Source organism: Lepisosteus oculatus, chromosome 4, assembly GCF_040954835.1.
Source record: "Lepisosteus oculatus isolate fLepOcu1 chromosome 4, fLepOcu1.hap2, whole genome shotgun sequence".
NCBI classification, from domain to species: domain Eukaryota; kingdom Metazoa; phylum Chordata; class Actinopteri; order Semionotiformes; family Lepisosteidae; genus Lepisosteus; species Lepisosteus oculatus.
The window spans coordinates 22,999,528-23,015,130 of NC_090699.1; the positions used below are offsets into that span (position 1 = coordinate 22,999,528).

The 15,603-nt window shown below is 38.8% G+C and overlaps 1 protein-coding gene across 49 annotated transcripts in view; it reads right to left on the reverse strand.

Moving 5' to 3' along the window:
• ank3b (ankyrin 3b) overlaps nt 1-15,603 on the reverse strand; it is a 202,948-nt gene that overhangs the window by 62,440 nt on the left and 124,905 nt on the right. For 36 of the 49 annotated variants that reach the window (XM_015346603.2, XM_015346595.2, XM_015346609.2 and 33 more), the window contains 8 exons: nt 15,279-15,380; nt 14,675-14,773; nt 13,711-13,809; nt 9,975-10,073; nt 7,188-7,373; nt 6,455-6,478; nt 3,216-3,314; nt 1,383-1,481 (listed from right to left, as the gene is read on the reverse strand). In XM_015346603.2, coding sequence (XP_015202089.2) covers nt 1,383-1,481; nt 3,216-3,314; nt 6,455-6,478; nt 7,188-7,373; nt 9,975-10,073; nt 13,711-13,809; nt 14,675-14,773; nt 15,279-15,380 — 807 coding nt within the window. The remainder of the gene's footprint in view (nt 1-1,382; nt 1,482-3,215; nt 3,315-6,454; nt 6,479-7,187; nt 7,374-9,974; nt 10,074-13,710; nt 13,810-14,674; nt 14,774-15,278; nt 15,381-15,603) is intronic. The other 13 variants (XM_069188957.1, XM_069188963.1, XM_069188961.1 and 10 more) reach the window with 1 other exon arrangement.

Genomic DNA, 15,603 nt, shown 5'->3' on the forward strand with positions numbered 1-15,603 from the left:
TTTAAAGCTTTACTGTCGTCTGGGGCAAAATTGTCCAACACAACATTATGACAAAAGCAAACGTCACCAACAACAAATACAGCACAACAGTTTGATCGTTTTCATCATCTACAGTTGTCTGACGAGACACAGACCAGAACAGTTACCGGTTATCAGCTACCCTGTCTTGAAAAAGTGCTAAAAAGCAAAAGGTTTCAGTTGTGAGGAAGCCCTGGGGCCCAGTCTCGTTTAGTTGCTGGAAACCTAAAATTCTAAGAATTCCTTCCAGCATTTTGGACGCTTTCAGTTATTGTTATTTTTAAGATGGTAATGGTACATTGTTTGTACTTTTGCAATGCTTTTCAACAGGGGGGCACCAAACAAAAGGAAAAGATTAAGAAAAGGCCTTAGTGAGAGAGAATGTGAAGACTTAAACACTCATTTTGTGTTACCAAAGATGTCGACACATTTACACCATACTTAATTGCTAAATGTGTTTCTGTAGTTTAACATTTAGCTTCAATGTGAAACATGTGTGCACTGTTTATAACTACATATGCTATTGTTGTTATTTGTCATACATATAATTTGGATTACACTCTGGATATTATGTCATCCTCAAAATCAATGATTTCCCTTAAAGTGGATTTTTTTAAGGTGGATACTTCAACGGTCCAGGATGGCACTGAGGCACAGTGATGAGCATTGCTGCCTTGCAGCGCTGTGGCCCTGGGTTGAATTCAGACCTGGGGTGCTATCTGTGTGGAGTTTGGATGTTCTCCTCATGTTCGCATGGATTTCCTCCTACCGTCCCAAAACATACAGGTGTGTTAACTGGCTTCTGGGAAAACTGGTCCTGGTGCATGTCTGTGTTTGTGTCTGTCTACCCTACAATGGACTGGCATCCCATCTAGGGTGCATCCCGCGTTGTGCCTGTTACTTGCTGGGATAGGTTAAGTTATTTTTTAAAACAGGCTTTGTTACATTTAACTATTCTCTTGCAAGAAAGCATTCTCAGTTAGAAATGTATCTGAAAGCGTGTGGCAGGACAGTAGTAGCGGAGATGCAGGTTTTGGCTGTCCTGCCCCTAGAGGTTGCTAAAGCCCCTATTGTTGGTACATGCAGTAGATTCACAGGGTGTGTTAATTGATTAATTAATCTGTGAAGGGCTGAGAGCCACACGGGGGTTAATTAATTTTAGTATATACAAGGACTCACGCTAGTATGTGCCGCCGTGTTGGATTGGAGTAAGTCTTTGGTGTAGATATTTTTGTTGAAGGAAGTTGCCTGGCACAAATATTTTACTTTCCATCTTGTGATTGCATTGTGCGCAGGCCTCATGAGCCACCCGGGGAGAGGTAGGCCTGGCACATTGCGCTTCAGCTCTCTCTCTCTATTCTCACCTTCGTTTTGGCATCAATTCTGGCTCCTCTCTCCAGCAGCAGTTTGACCATGTTTCCATTCCCTCTCTTCGAAGCCACATGCAGAGGTGTGATGTCATTCTACAAAGAAAAAACGGAGAGACTGACTCAGCGATGAGCCCTAACATAACACAAAAACACTTCTGCGCAAGGGTATATTTTTAGAATGCAATGCAGGAAAAATAGATTGAAAGCACTGAATGTTATACTTTTAGCACTAAATTAATAAATGTGATACTTTTATGGGCTGTTTATTAAAAATACCCTGCCTTGTAATGACAAAAAGGAAGGAATTAGGAAGGAATTCCCAATATTTTCTGCTAATGTTGTTGGCACTTAAAATATTTTTTACCAGAAACAGTCAATACCTAAATCAGGCTCAATATGCAAGTAAAATAAGCTTTTTTCCCTAAGTTGCTTCAAATGTCTTTGTAATAAACCAGTACAACACAACAATTATTAGATCATATTAATCCATTTCAGTTTTGAGGAGTGTACACTACGTGTTCTCTGGTTTAAAATGGGGACTTGACATTGAGTAACACCACCCTCTAGTGACAGTTGCCCATATTCCTTAGCCATTTTGGCATCATTTTTCTATACAGTACACTGACACCACAATCCTAAAGCCTGGAACTCCGGTATGCTGAAGATACAGCCGCTACCTGATGGTTCTGTTGCATCGCCTCCGCTTATTTAAAAACTAAATTTGTGAAGCACTGCAGGTATTTTAAAACTTCTATGCAAGATATATCTGACTGGAGGGGTCCAAAGTAAAGGACATGGAGGGGAGGCTTCATAATGAATATGTTCTATGTATTTGGGTTGTCATATTTTCAAGCAGATCCAACTTGAAAATCCTAATTCCTACCTAAAGTTCTTGACATTTTATATTCTGCATTTCGTACTTGAAATATAAATATGCCCTCAAGGGGAAGGCATAGAGTTTCAACTCATGTTGTATTGACATTTCACATGGTGTATCTATTAGCTCTAAAATACCTGTTGGCCATCACAACAGTAATTAAGGTTTAGAATTCATTCTGACAGGTTTGGTTTGACATCAAAACCACATTTCAAGTTTACCTTCTGGTTTAGGTTATATGGAGTGCAGGCAAAACACACTGATAGGCAGAAGGCCTTGCCAATCAGCAGAATGGCTGAGGTATGACTCTGAGCATGTCTGGAGGAGTGCAGGCAGCAGCTGAGCTCAGCAGATGAGACAGAAGACCTGCCACTGCTTCTCATGTCTGGTCTACATGTTGTGCACACAAGGCATTATCTGCATCTAGGACCCTCATCAAATTAAGCCACAAAAGACAAACCCATAAATTCTTTAACCTCATCCATAAAAACTATGCAAGCATCCTGTGACGGTTAATTAAATGACGGCTTCTTACTGTCTTAGCGGCACCACCGGCAAATGTAGCCAACAGAAGTCAAATGCAAATTAGGGTCTAAAGCCGACAATGATCCATAATTTGGCATCAGGAAAGGGATACAACAAGATAGCAACATCCTTTACTGCAAGGGTACAACAGTAGGTTTTATCAATATCCCCCAATACGTCTTTCTCAAAGAACCATGAAAAAAGACCCCTAGGTACCTATTCATCACAAACTCGACAATACACACTAAGCCTATCCGTTTTGTTATGGCAGAGATTGACATAAAAGCGTGGTGCACTAAGTATTAAACTCTTCAGAAAATCTGTGAAGTAATTCCATGTTAATCTTCTGCCGGTGTTGCAGTTCTGTGAATGCGCAGGATGGCCTTCTTCTTTAACCCTTTCCAGAGGAGTGTCGCAGGCCTTACCCGCGCTGTGAAATCCACAGCAGCCCCTCGGTTCAGCAGCAGCGTTGCTACATTGATATTTCCATAGTGAGCTGCAATGTGAAGAGGGGTGAAGCCACTCTAGAGGGAAAACAAAGCACAACAACAGAGGAGCAATGAATTAAAGGTAACCGTGAGCAGGCCAAACCCTGCCTGATTCATATCAACCATAGTTCAAAAGACCCCAGACGGAAGAGGAACACTTAAAGAAGTCCTAAAAATGTATTTAATGTATATGTATGTTTACCACTCAAGGTCAAGCAGTGGTAAAGGAAAATGTTCTACTGGAACAGAGTCGGAAACCAGAACCAGAACACTCTCAAACACTCTCAGGAAGGCAGCCACACAGACCACCACTGCCAGGAGACTTACCACACGGACAGGCAGGGAAAGCTCACAGAGGGAATCCAAAACAAACCAAGCCCTGTGCAACTGCCTGTCGGATGTGTCATAATAAACCCAGGGCTGGTAGAACACCCTGATACTCTTCTGGGTGAGTATACAGTGCCTTGCAAAAGTATTCACCGCCTGGGGACTTTTTCACATTTTATTGTGTTACAGCATGGAACCATGATGTATTTAACTGAGAATTAACTGAGAACACAAAGTACCCTATAACGTCAAAGTAATTTTTTTTTTACTAAATTAAAGTAAAAAAAAATCCATACATTTTACTAAATTAATTAAAACTAAAAAACAGAAAATAATACATGATGGTTCCGTGCTGTAACACAATAAAATCTGAAAAGGTCCAAGGGGGGTGAACAGGTTTGCAAGGCACTGTAAGAATCTGAAAGTCCTATTATTGTTTTGTATTAGTCTAAACAGTCTGGTTAATGTCTCCGCCATGTTCTGTTATCATGAGGTAACTACTGATGATAGTGACATTGTTGAATACAATATTCTTTCATTTACAGGCAATACAAGTTAAGAGATAACATGATAACTACACAGTTAATGAAATGGAGGTACTGACTCTGTGGGTAATACCTTACTGTATGTTCAAAACACTGAAAAATATTTTTCATAATTCCAAAGTTTTTTTTGCGAATCACATTTATATTGTGACATGACAGACAGAGCTTGTGTATAAAGCCAGTGATGGGAGAGCAAATATATGTGCAGTAAATGTTGCACTGATTAGCAGTCCCACATTTGAGCAGACTTCCAAACTCAGGTCTTTTAAAACTAGCAAAAGGCCCATTTGGAAAGGAATGTGGTGCAATATATTTTAAAGATACTAAAAGATGCATGCACTATATAATCTGGTTTTATAATGGTAAGACATGGTAGAGGATCATATATTTTAATTACATTTTAGAACTTTAGTATTTCTCTTCCATGAGGTGTTTATCTGTTTGAATCCAGCAACCACCTCACCATAGCCAAAGCTTCAAATCCTCTTAAAGGGTTGTTTTTAAGATTCCAGAAATTTCAAACAACTTTTTCAAAGATGCACCAGACAACTTTGGCAGTAGGAGAGGTGAGATATTGCCCATTCATTGCTTTTTAATTTAGATTTTTAATCTGAAAAAGCAAACTCATTCTGCAGCACAATTTCAAAGGATTTGAGCTTCAGCACAAAAAGACCACCACCCATCAGTCCCTGGGAAATAACAGTATAGAAGGGACTTTCAGACAGGCCTACAGCTGAATACTGCTCTGGAAGCAGGACCAGTCCTTTTAGTGCTGATTATGTGTAAGAGTCAATGTGTGGGTTTAGGGTTTCATTTTAATGCATTTTAAGCTGAACAATTGCAGCCCACACAATTCCAGAATACATTATTGTTGAGTAATGGAATTATGACATGGCTATCTATTTAAAAATCTTGTGACTTATCTTTAAAGAAACATATCAAAAACTTCTGAAGGTGATCTTCAAGTACTTCCAAGCTCATGCTAACAGTACAAGATGCTAACAGATGTTATTCCAGGCAGGACAAGAAGTCAACCGTAAACCAGATATACTGTACATGTTAAAATACTGCACATACACAAAACATTTTCATTCCAGGATTTTAATTTTTGAAGTATTTGTGTTACTTGTGTGAATTCATACAGTTGCTTTTTTAGTGAACAGTATGGGTAGCTTCGTGAACAGGGAGATCCAACTCTGTGAGAGAAGAGCACAGGGAAATTTGGGTGTGATGCTTATCAGTGGGTTTCACGTGGGGATTTTCATATCAAGTCACTCAATAATCTCCTGCAGAGCAGGTGGTCTCACTGGTAGATTTTGCCCTCATCCTGTTAGACCTGTATTATTCAGCGATTGTGGTCACCACCAGCTCTGAAGAGAATTATTGCTATTATAAACCACAGGAGCATTGAATCAAATTTCTGTCACTACATGTTGACACAAATTTAATTATACTACAAGAAAATGTTCAGTGAGAAAACCAGTCTAAAAGAAATGACAATAAACGTGTAAAGTTCAATACATTTACTATTTCTGTCTGCTTTACACTCAGAGTTTATGAAAGTCCATACAACTACTGCCCTCTCAGTTTTACTTGATAAATTATTTGATCTAAATAATAAGCCTCTTTTGGACTGTATCCCCTGGAAGTAACCCACCATCATTCAGGTAAAGTTCCTTTAGGTTTATAATATTTTGCAGGAGTGAATTTCCTTTTCACAATGATTAATACTTAAAAAAAAATTAGTTCTGTAAATTAATGGTTAAGGGTTTAATTTGAGACCATGCAGCATCATTAGACCCGCTCTCCAACTTAAAAGCCTCTAAGAGAACTAAGTGCATTTGCAAATGCTGTAGCAAATCTTGCAGCCATGCTGACCGTAATCGAGTTCCTGAATCATTAGGACCCATTTTTTGCTGACACCTGCAAAGGTAAGTGTCATGCAAAAGCCCGAGGATTAAGACCTTTGTGCAGATGTAAGCCAGGGTTCTCTGCAGCTGGACAACCAAGACTTCTCAACATACCCCTTTGCAACAAAACCCAGGGAAGACCGGGTCACTTTGGTCCTTCCAGAAAGCTGGATCCCCTAATTTATTAATTTAACAGGCGCTTCACCATGAAAAAGAGAAGCGCAACAATCAGCTGCAGAAATCCCCAGTCTCTGTCAATGTTATTGATACATGCTACTTTTTGATATTAGCTTAAGACTTGAGAGGAAATCAAAGCAATGCAAAAGAGGAAAGAGATAATGCAGCAGCAGCACTATGATGTGGGAGAGTGGCGCAATGTGTATATAAGATATACCTCCGTCGTTCTATTCACCATCATCTTAGGTAGCACAATCACCAGTGAAGAGAAGAAAAAATGGTCTGTTAGTCTACACAATGGGACAATGGGAGCACAAAGCTAAAGGATGACTACATGACAGAATTGTGATAACAAGCACAACAAACACACAGCGCCCAACTGAATGGTGCGTTACACTATAAACAACAGACTGGCTGCCTAAAGACAACATAGGCAGATTTCCCAGCATGCAAACTTGTCAACAAGCTTATCTAATATCTGTAAAAGAATCAAAAATAAAACTTGATCATCTTTATTTAGACAGACATGGTTTGAATCTAACTCCTCTCAAATCGCCAATGCAATTTAACTGAAGAACTGTCCGGAACTGATCATTTTAAATGGACTTGTGGAGTCCCAGCCAAATAAAAATATTTCAAAGAAATCTAGTTCACATGATACATTTTTGTATGTGCCTTTCTGTTTTCCTTCACTCTGAAAAAAAAAACTCCATGACATCTCATCAGTATATTGCAGGAGGCTGCCAAAAATGACAAAATAAAAAAAAATGATTGCACACTAAACAACATTATTTTGATTCCCCTGGTGAAACATTCGAGTGCTGCTATTCTCTATATTTGTTCTCTAGTAGCACCACCACCATGTTTCCAAGATTATGTTATTAAAGTAGTCGTGGCTATTCCGAGTGAACTGAACTTAAAAAGCACGGGAAGAAAACGTCGGAACAAACCTTGGACTCCACATCTGCGTTGTGGTCGTTCTGTAAGAGCAGCGCTGCGGCCTTCGTGTCGTCCTTGCGGGCAGCAATGTGCAGAGCTGGCAGTCGCACCTTGCCCTTGGTGTCATTCTCCAGCAGCAGGGACACCACCTGGTCATGACCCTGCTGCAGGGCCACTGCCAGCGGAGTAAAGCCATCCTGATGCGAAACACACTCAGAATTAGCCACCTGACCATCTGGGGAGTGCTAACTGACAAGCCTGGCTTTTAGAAATGACACGTCATGGACGGAGTCAGGAGACAGCTGCATAAGAGAAAAACAACGGTCTAAAGAACCACGTTCTATTATTTCATTTCAATTTTGGCCCTGAAAGGAAGAGGTTGGGGCAGGATCCTCTCTCACAGATTTCAGAATCCGATTCGGAAGACTCCATTGATATGGCTCTTTATAGGACATCTGCAAAGGAAGCATGTCCATTTTGCAACTCAACAAGTTATTGAACAAGATCACAAAACATAATACCCAGACCAAAAACAGGGGCGATGACCAAAATGCTATCAAAAGCAAAGAAGTCAACTCTAACAGCCTCAAGAACAAAAAGGAATAAAAACTAGGACGATATTGCTGACAATAATGGATAACAAGGTGATCTATTATTTCCCCTCTGTTTCTCACTCTCTCTTTATTCCTCTCCTGTCTCTCCCCTTCAGCCACTCTCCCTCTTTCAGTCTGTGCATATACAATGAAAGGGAGAGTGTATACTGATACTTTGAATTTGGAATATGTATGGTACTTCCACAAACCTGGACTTTATATACTGTATAAGGCATTCCATCAGTTCAGACATCCTTTGGAAATTAAGGAAATAAATAATAATAATTAACTGTCTAGGGAATGCAGTCCAGTTACATTAAGAAAGAGCAATTAATACAAACTCCAATTTACTTAATTTATATAAGCCGTTCATTTCTGAATACACCTGGGCTAATGGTTTTATATATCTTTCAAGGGTAACTCTTTACTTGAATTAGGTTAAAAATACAGTTATAAATCCATTAACACCACATAATATGGCTAAAAATCATATAGCAAAATAAAATTGCACATAAGCAGTATTGGGCCAGAGTTTTGAGCTGAATCTGCAGAAATCTGTTGGATGCTTTCATGTTCTTATAGTGTTCACTTTCACCTGATTTCCCTCTACTTCCTCTTAGCATTTGAAATTGTCTAATGATGATCTGTTACAAGTATCTGTGTGCCTGCATCATGAGTGATGAACGAATGCTTGTAAAGGATTATGCAAGCTGTTATATTATACTGCAAAGTGTTTATGCAGGAGTTATTACTGTATTCATATTTTTTCAAGTGAAGTGATATCCCTTCAAGACAAGACTTTCCAAGGCTACTGATACCAATTATTTGACATTGTAAATCTGAAACTGAATTTTGTTTTACAAAATTAATCAATTAAAAACAAGAATTTTTTTCTGAAAACACCTCTCCACCAATGTAATGGCATAAATAGATAACAAATTTAAAAAAGTCCAAACACTATACTGGACTATATAGGGGAACTATTCCAGAAGTAAAATGGAAAAGTTTTTATCATTATATCAATATAATTACCACAGTTCTGGGTGATAAATTGATTAAGAAACACAAGCCCATTATTTGTAACACATTATTGCTGGAGTAAGATTGGAGATTCCAGCATTGTAAAATGATGCATCTTACAAATTAATTTTCTTTTATTAAGCCTGACTGTTACATTTTGTAATTTATTCACGTGGCACATGCTTGCAGACCCCATCTTTTGATCTTTCTAATGTTATAAGATCACATTTTTATTAAAACACTGACTGATGAATATGAATTATTAACCATGAGGAATTACATCAAACATAGATGTATTCCCCACCATACATAATTTAGTTAGCCTTGTAAAGGCAAAGCTCCAGTCTCTTATATTTTCAAGGATAGCTTCTAAATAAACCTCGGTCCATGAGAAGAAAAGCATTTTGTCTTCCAATGCTAAATCTTTAGCTTTGTAAAAGGTCAATTCATTCATTAATTTCACAGTATGTTGACTTTCACTTTTAAACACCATACAGTGACTGATACATATGAAGAGCCAAAACTTATTATTTTGCTGCTGAGGCAAAGGCCCTAAACAGTTGTGCATATAATTGCAGGAGTATCAAAGACAGCAGAAGGTTGCTGTATTTTTCAGTCATATATGCCCAGCTATCAGTGCCCTGACGCCAGCTGGCATGCCCAAATTCTCATTAATGAGTTATATGCTAAGCTACTAAAAGATATTAGCACCATATCGTGTTCTCTCAGTCATCACCTCCTAAAATATGGCTTCTACTGTACAGGATGTTAAAGAAAACACTACAGTCTGCTTATTAAAGGCAGCAGAAGTACTAAAATTCATGAGCCTGCCTTTTAACCAACCTGTTATAATAAACATAGAACAAAGTTCAATGTTTATGGCTCCTGTTAGTGGCCATCATCAAAAGTAAAGCCCAATTTCTCCACCACAAAGTCAGAAATACATTGAAACAAAATAGAGTGAAATGAAATGGTTTTATCTGATACAATGTCAAGAGGTACAGTATCCCCTGTCCTCTCCTCAATATTTCGATAAACACATCATCAGCATCAGCATGAGTCTTTAAAAAATGCAAAAAAAGCTATTTTTGTTGTCCAGTTAAATGCAACATGCTGGAAATCAAATTCAGTCAAATACCATAGCTTATATTCCTGTACTAATATACATATTGTGATAACACTCACCTCTGTGGCAATGCTTTGACTGGAACCATTGTCAAGAAGAAACTTGACCACCTCCAGGTGGTTCTCTTGTGCTGCCATGTACAAGGGAGTGAAGCCATTCTGCAAAGTATAAGCAAGATACTCCCAGTTCAAGGTCTCAGTTCACATGAACAGTATTTTCAAGCTGAGTATATACAGTACACTATTCTGAAAATGAAAACATTTTGCATCCAAAATATTCACAATTTTTGTCCTCAATCTATATGGAAAGAGAACAAACAGATCTAATGAATTTATCAATTATTTTAAAATATATATATTTTTGCCATATACTTATATTCAATATGTACTGGGTAGTTCTGCCAGTTATGATGCAGACATATTTATCTAGCACACATAACAGCTGCTTGCAAGATCACAGAATGGATAAGTCATTTCCTTTCTGTATTCATGCTAAAGCTTCTCTATTGTAACATTTACCAAGATCTGCAGTTACCATCGTCGTTATTGGTGGGTTGTTGTGAATGATTTCCACTCAAACCAATATTTGTGTCCTTACACGTCGTTAAACCCATGTCTTGGTTTTGCATTTGCAGCACTGAAGCACAACACTGCTGTCACTTTTGTCAAAACGGAAACATTATAGAGTTAGTATCAGGTATGTGCACCCTGAGAACAACACAGCATTGTTGAACAAAGACCTGATCAGCCCCTGACAGACTGCTGTGGGACGTTGCACCACTGACCCCATGAAACTACTGCCAGCTGGCTAAGGTTGGCCACTTCCAGCTGTCTCCCGCTGATAGAATTAGGAAGTCAGCCCCACTTTTGGAATCAGGTTAGGAGTAAAGGCAGGACCTGACAAGATCTTGACATTGTTTTCCTGAAAGTCATGTCACTATAATCCTAGCACCATGTGACGTTACAAAATTGTAATTTTCCGACTGGATTGTTGCTTCAAGGACTTTGTTAGCAATATGAGTGATATGTTTCCCATCAGTGAATACCAAAGGTCTTCCTGTGTTAAAGAAAAATTCTCCCTATGTCCTAACTCTTCTACCATCCAGCCAAGTGGCTTGAACAATGCAGTGCTTTGCACTAAAATCTCCACAAGCAGTGTCTTCTTCCAGGTTTGTCAAGAGTAAACCAGCTTAGTAGTTCTCTGTTCTGCCGAAAGTGATTTTGTCTCTCAGCTGTCGACATGTTACCTCTGAATGACCTGCAAGCATTAAGGTCATTTTCATGCTGGTGGCGAGCTACTGTCATTCTGCTGATTGAGTTATTTCTTCCTGGAAATTCTTGTGCTGTAACCACCGCAGTCTGAAAATCATTATGTAGATGTGTCAGACGAAAGCACCACTGACAGAGTGGTGACATTCTGCCTTCCAGGATGTAGCCTGTCCTTTACTGAGTCAAACTCCAGGTTTCTCTGGACTGGTGTGCCGACTGTCTTAGCACAGTACTTCATAATCTAGGCAACTTCACTCACAGAGAGGAAACCTTCATTCAAGACAATAGCAACTCGGTGATTGTTCGGTACATTGTTCAACTGGGACACAGTTGTATCTTTTGCATTAATTAATAGCCCATGTTTTTCTAAGGCTCTTTATATAGATTTATATAGATCCTTATCTCTATTTGTCAATTTTAATTCAATTGCCAAACATTTGGAACACATTTATGTGATTATATACCTCCAGCTATTCAATCAACAAACCTAACTGTACTGAAAAAGTAAATACCATTATGAAAGTGCCAAATGAGCTATTGGTAGTTCATTTCATTGCATTTTTCACAAACTTTGCAAAGTTTAGAAATATAAATGATAAAATAGTAACAATAAAGGCAATTTCAAATATTATCTAATGGGGAAATGTCTGTTGCAGTACACTGAATTATCTGTGACCACAAATGATTATTATTAGAATAATTAATGATATCATGAGAAATATTCATGATGGTAAAAGTACCTAATTCTAATCTCAAGACTATACAAAGTCATGAAAATATAATGTGAAAAATTAAATTAAATAGGACAAAAACCACAAGAATATAAAGGGCATAGACACATCTTAAACCAGGGAGATCCTTCTGAAAGAAAGTGTCAGCCTTACAGAGCATGTGAAGAGTTTTGAGTTGAAACTTATCTTATTTCCACTTCTACTAAACATCACTGCATCACAAAAAATTCTAATTTAGATATGGAAAGGGAAAACATCAAACCTTCACAAAACATTCTTAAAAAAATTAAAATGCAGCACTGCTTAGTGCAAAAAGTACAATATCAATTAAAAGCTTACAAATGCAAATGTGCACACAATGCAAATTACTTTAAATTGGAACTGAAAATATTCTCATTTGAATTAAATTAGAATAAAGACTAAGCCACTCAAGTTAACAAAAATTTGTTTCTGAAATTTAATTGTATTGTGTAACTCCAAATTATTCTAATATTAAGAACAGTAACGACAACAATAATAACCAAACAACATACTAGTAGTTGTTTTGAACAATAACACAAAATTACACTAGCATTAGGTAGAGTGTATAAGAATACTGCACACATTGCTGCCTGTGTGTCTCAGCTGTCCAACAGCTCCCAGCTCCCTGGAGTCTCTCCTGTATCCATGGAAGAAGCAGCCACACAAATACTGCCTTCCAGGCCATTACAACACACCAGTCTGCCAGAGTTGTCTGCTTGGAGTTCTACTGCTGCCTGCAGAATGTACACAGGTTAAACTACACAACGGCAGTTCTTCCTAGAGCTTATTTAAAATCCATACGCATTTTCATGGGGGCTGTGTCTCATTATTCATTCTGAACACGTAACAATGCAGTTAGTGAAACAGCAGAGGCCCGATCTTAGAGACAACAGCCCAAACTGCTGTTTCCTCAGCTCTCTTGTAAAGGACAAGACACTACATCACACGCACAATTGAGCGTGCTTAAGGCCTTCAACTGCAAACATTTTATTGAGATCAAAGAGAAACTAGTGCACTGTGAACCAAACATGAAACCCAACTTTTAACTTCACTATGGCTTGAAAAAGCGAGACAGCTAAATTATGGATTGTGGAGCACTATTTTTTGTTGATCTTCTTGGGGTAACAAGAAATAAAAGGAATGGAGTAATTATTTTACTATTAAGATGAAGTGGGATAGTGAGATTGTAATCCTCTCTGCACCTCCAGCCTTTCAGTGGTGATCCAGGGAGTGCTGACTCTGCTAGCCACTGCTCAAAGAAGAATGATGTGTGGGGTGATAAAAATCATTGACTGAGTTCCTCCAAATAGTACCTCAAAGTTTATATGGACTATACACACCACTGCAGTGCATACTAGCATAGTGTATTGCACAGTCAGCATCTAATGCTGTATGTCTGCTGACCATGTAGTGAATAAAATATTCCATAGTGGTTTTTGATGATGGGCAGAAAAGCGTCTTGCAAGTAAAATAACGGAAGGTACTGTACTTTGCACATCAGTCACGTGAGTGCAACACACAAGACTTAGATGTGAGCGTTCAGGTTTTTTAATAAAATATTAATTTTAAAGAAATGTGTATGCATTATTTGGCAATTTCACAAAATGGGACACCATAAAAAAGATCTGAATACTTTTGCAAGGCACTGTATCCGCAAAGTTCTACTTGACATAATATAGGATTCCAAAAAGTACATGGAAGTGAAATTAACCCAATTATTAAAATAGTTCAAAAATGCATTTTTAAATGTAAATCGTATCTGTGTAGCCACTCACCTGGGACTGTGCATTCACGTTGGCGCCATTTGTTACCAGCTCTTTGACCACTTCTGTCTGTCCAGCAAGGGAGGCTATATGCAGAGCTGTGTTTCCTTTCTGGATTTAGAGGAATATAAAAACAAGTCAGCTACACCTGTCTGTGTCCAGTCCCTAAAGACCAACAGCCTTGTGCTTGCATTCCAGTACTCACATTGGTGCCAATGAAAAAGCTCTTCTGCTCTACAGGTTTCTATATTTATACCTCTACTTCCTAAAATGCAAAGGTTTTGAAAGATGTTCCATCTCTTTCATGCCAAAAGATTTGAAATAATATTTTTTTGAGCTGACACTCCCACAGGATGGAGTCTCTGGTGCAATGGTGTACTGTATATACTGTACATTTCTGGATGTATTTATGTATGCACCATTCATCAGCCATATTCAATCCAACCACAGGATGAAGATCACCAAAAAGGCCAGGCTGGTTGGTCAGTTACTGTCAGTGAGGAATTAAACCCAGTATGTTTGAACTATCAGTGCAATGCAATGAACTGTTGGACAGGAGGTAGGTTGTAGGTTTTCAGTGGCGATTGTCTTCAAAGTTTGTACAAGACAGGTTCTTCTTCCAGAGTGTTTCAGGCCATCAACGCAATCCTTCACCACCTGGAGGGGGTGTCACCCTGATGCACATTCCTCCTGGTGTTCTGCTATTACAGATCATAATACTCAACTATGAGTCTTAACACAAATGATCATGTCAAGCTTAGAGCGAGACTATACATTATTCACCTTCTCTAGCAGCAATGCTACTTGTCTGGGTTCCCCTGACAGAGCTGAGCCCTCTTAAACCAGTTGCACCACTCAGCACAGGTCAATGTCATTAATGCATGTCTGTCACACTGGAGTCTTATGTGGCATCCAGCGATACTGACCCCCTCACAAGTTAAACACTTCAATTAAGGCACAGGAATACTGGACCAACCTTTGTTGCTGCGTCCACATTGGCTCCCAGCTTTATCAGCTCTGCGACGACCTCAACATGGCCTTCCTTGGAGGCCAGGTGAAGAGCGTTCAACCCATTCTGAGGAAACGGAGAGTTACAACAGAAGAGAAGTCACAGTCCTGCTGTGAATGATGCAGCATAATGTCCACATTGAAAAAAATCCCAACCAGCACAATGAAAATCACAGTAGGTCTCCTTTTCGCAAAAATTGCACGTCAGCAGAAATCTTCCCGTCCGGCCTAGTTACCGACACTGATGTTATTCAGATGACTGCATGCATACTAGGAGCAGCATGACCCTTATTAATGACATTGGCTATAGCTCACCAGACAGAATTGTTATACATGACTGAAGAAAAAATGATGCCTGGGCACTGCACCTTATCAGCACCCGAAAGAGAGAGCACCTAAAATATACCAGACTTATACAATAATTCTCTTTAATAAAAAAACAACAAATGCAACACCTACTTATAGTAGTATTTAACGTACAGCAGTACATCTACTGTATATACACAATATAATCCATTTATTTTAGAAACTGTGTCTGGAACTTGATTTAAAGTGAGAAAGGAGTGTCTGACCTGGTTGCAGATGTTGATGTCTACTCCTGCTTTCAGATAGTCTAGGGCCTTTTCCAAGTTTCCAGCCCGGGCAGCTCTCAGGTAACTGGCATTGCTGTCGGACTGTGGCAGAAAAACAAGACAAAACACACTGGTTAATTCCTGTTGAGTAGACATTTTTTAATTATTGCTGATTTGAATAACCTAATTACACAGATTGACACACCGTGAAATACAGAGCTGTTCCAACACAGCTTCAGAAAAACAGCAATGAAAAGGTCTGTGCTTGTGTTTGCAGCAGACATACAGTGGACTCATACAGATTATGAAGAAAAAGAGGCTTGGG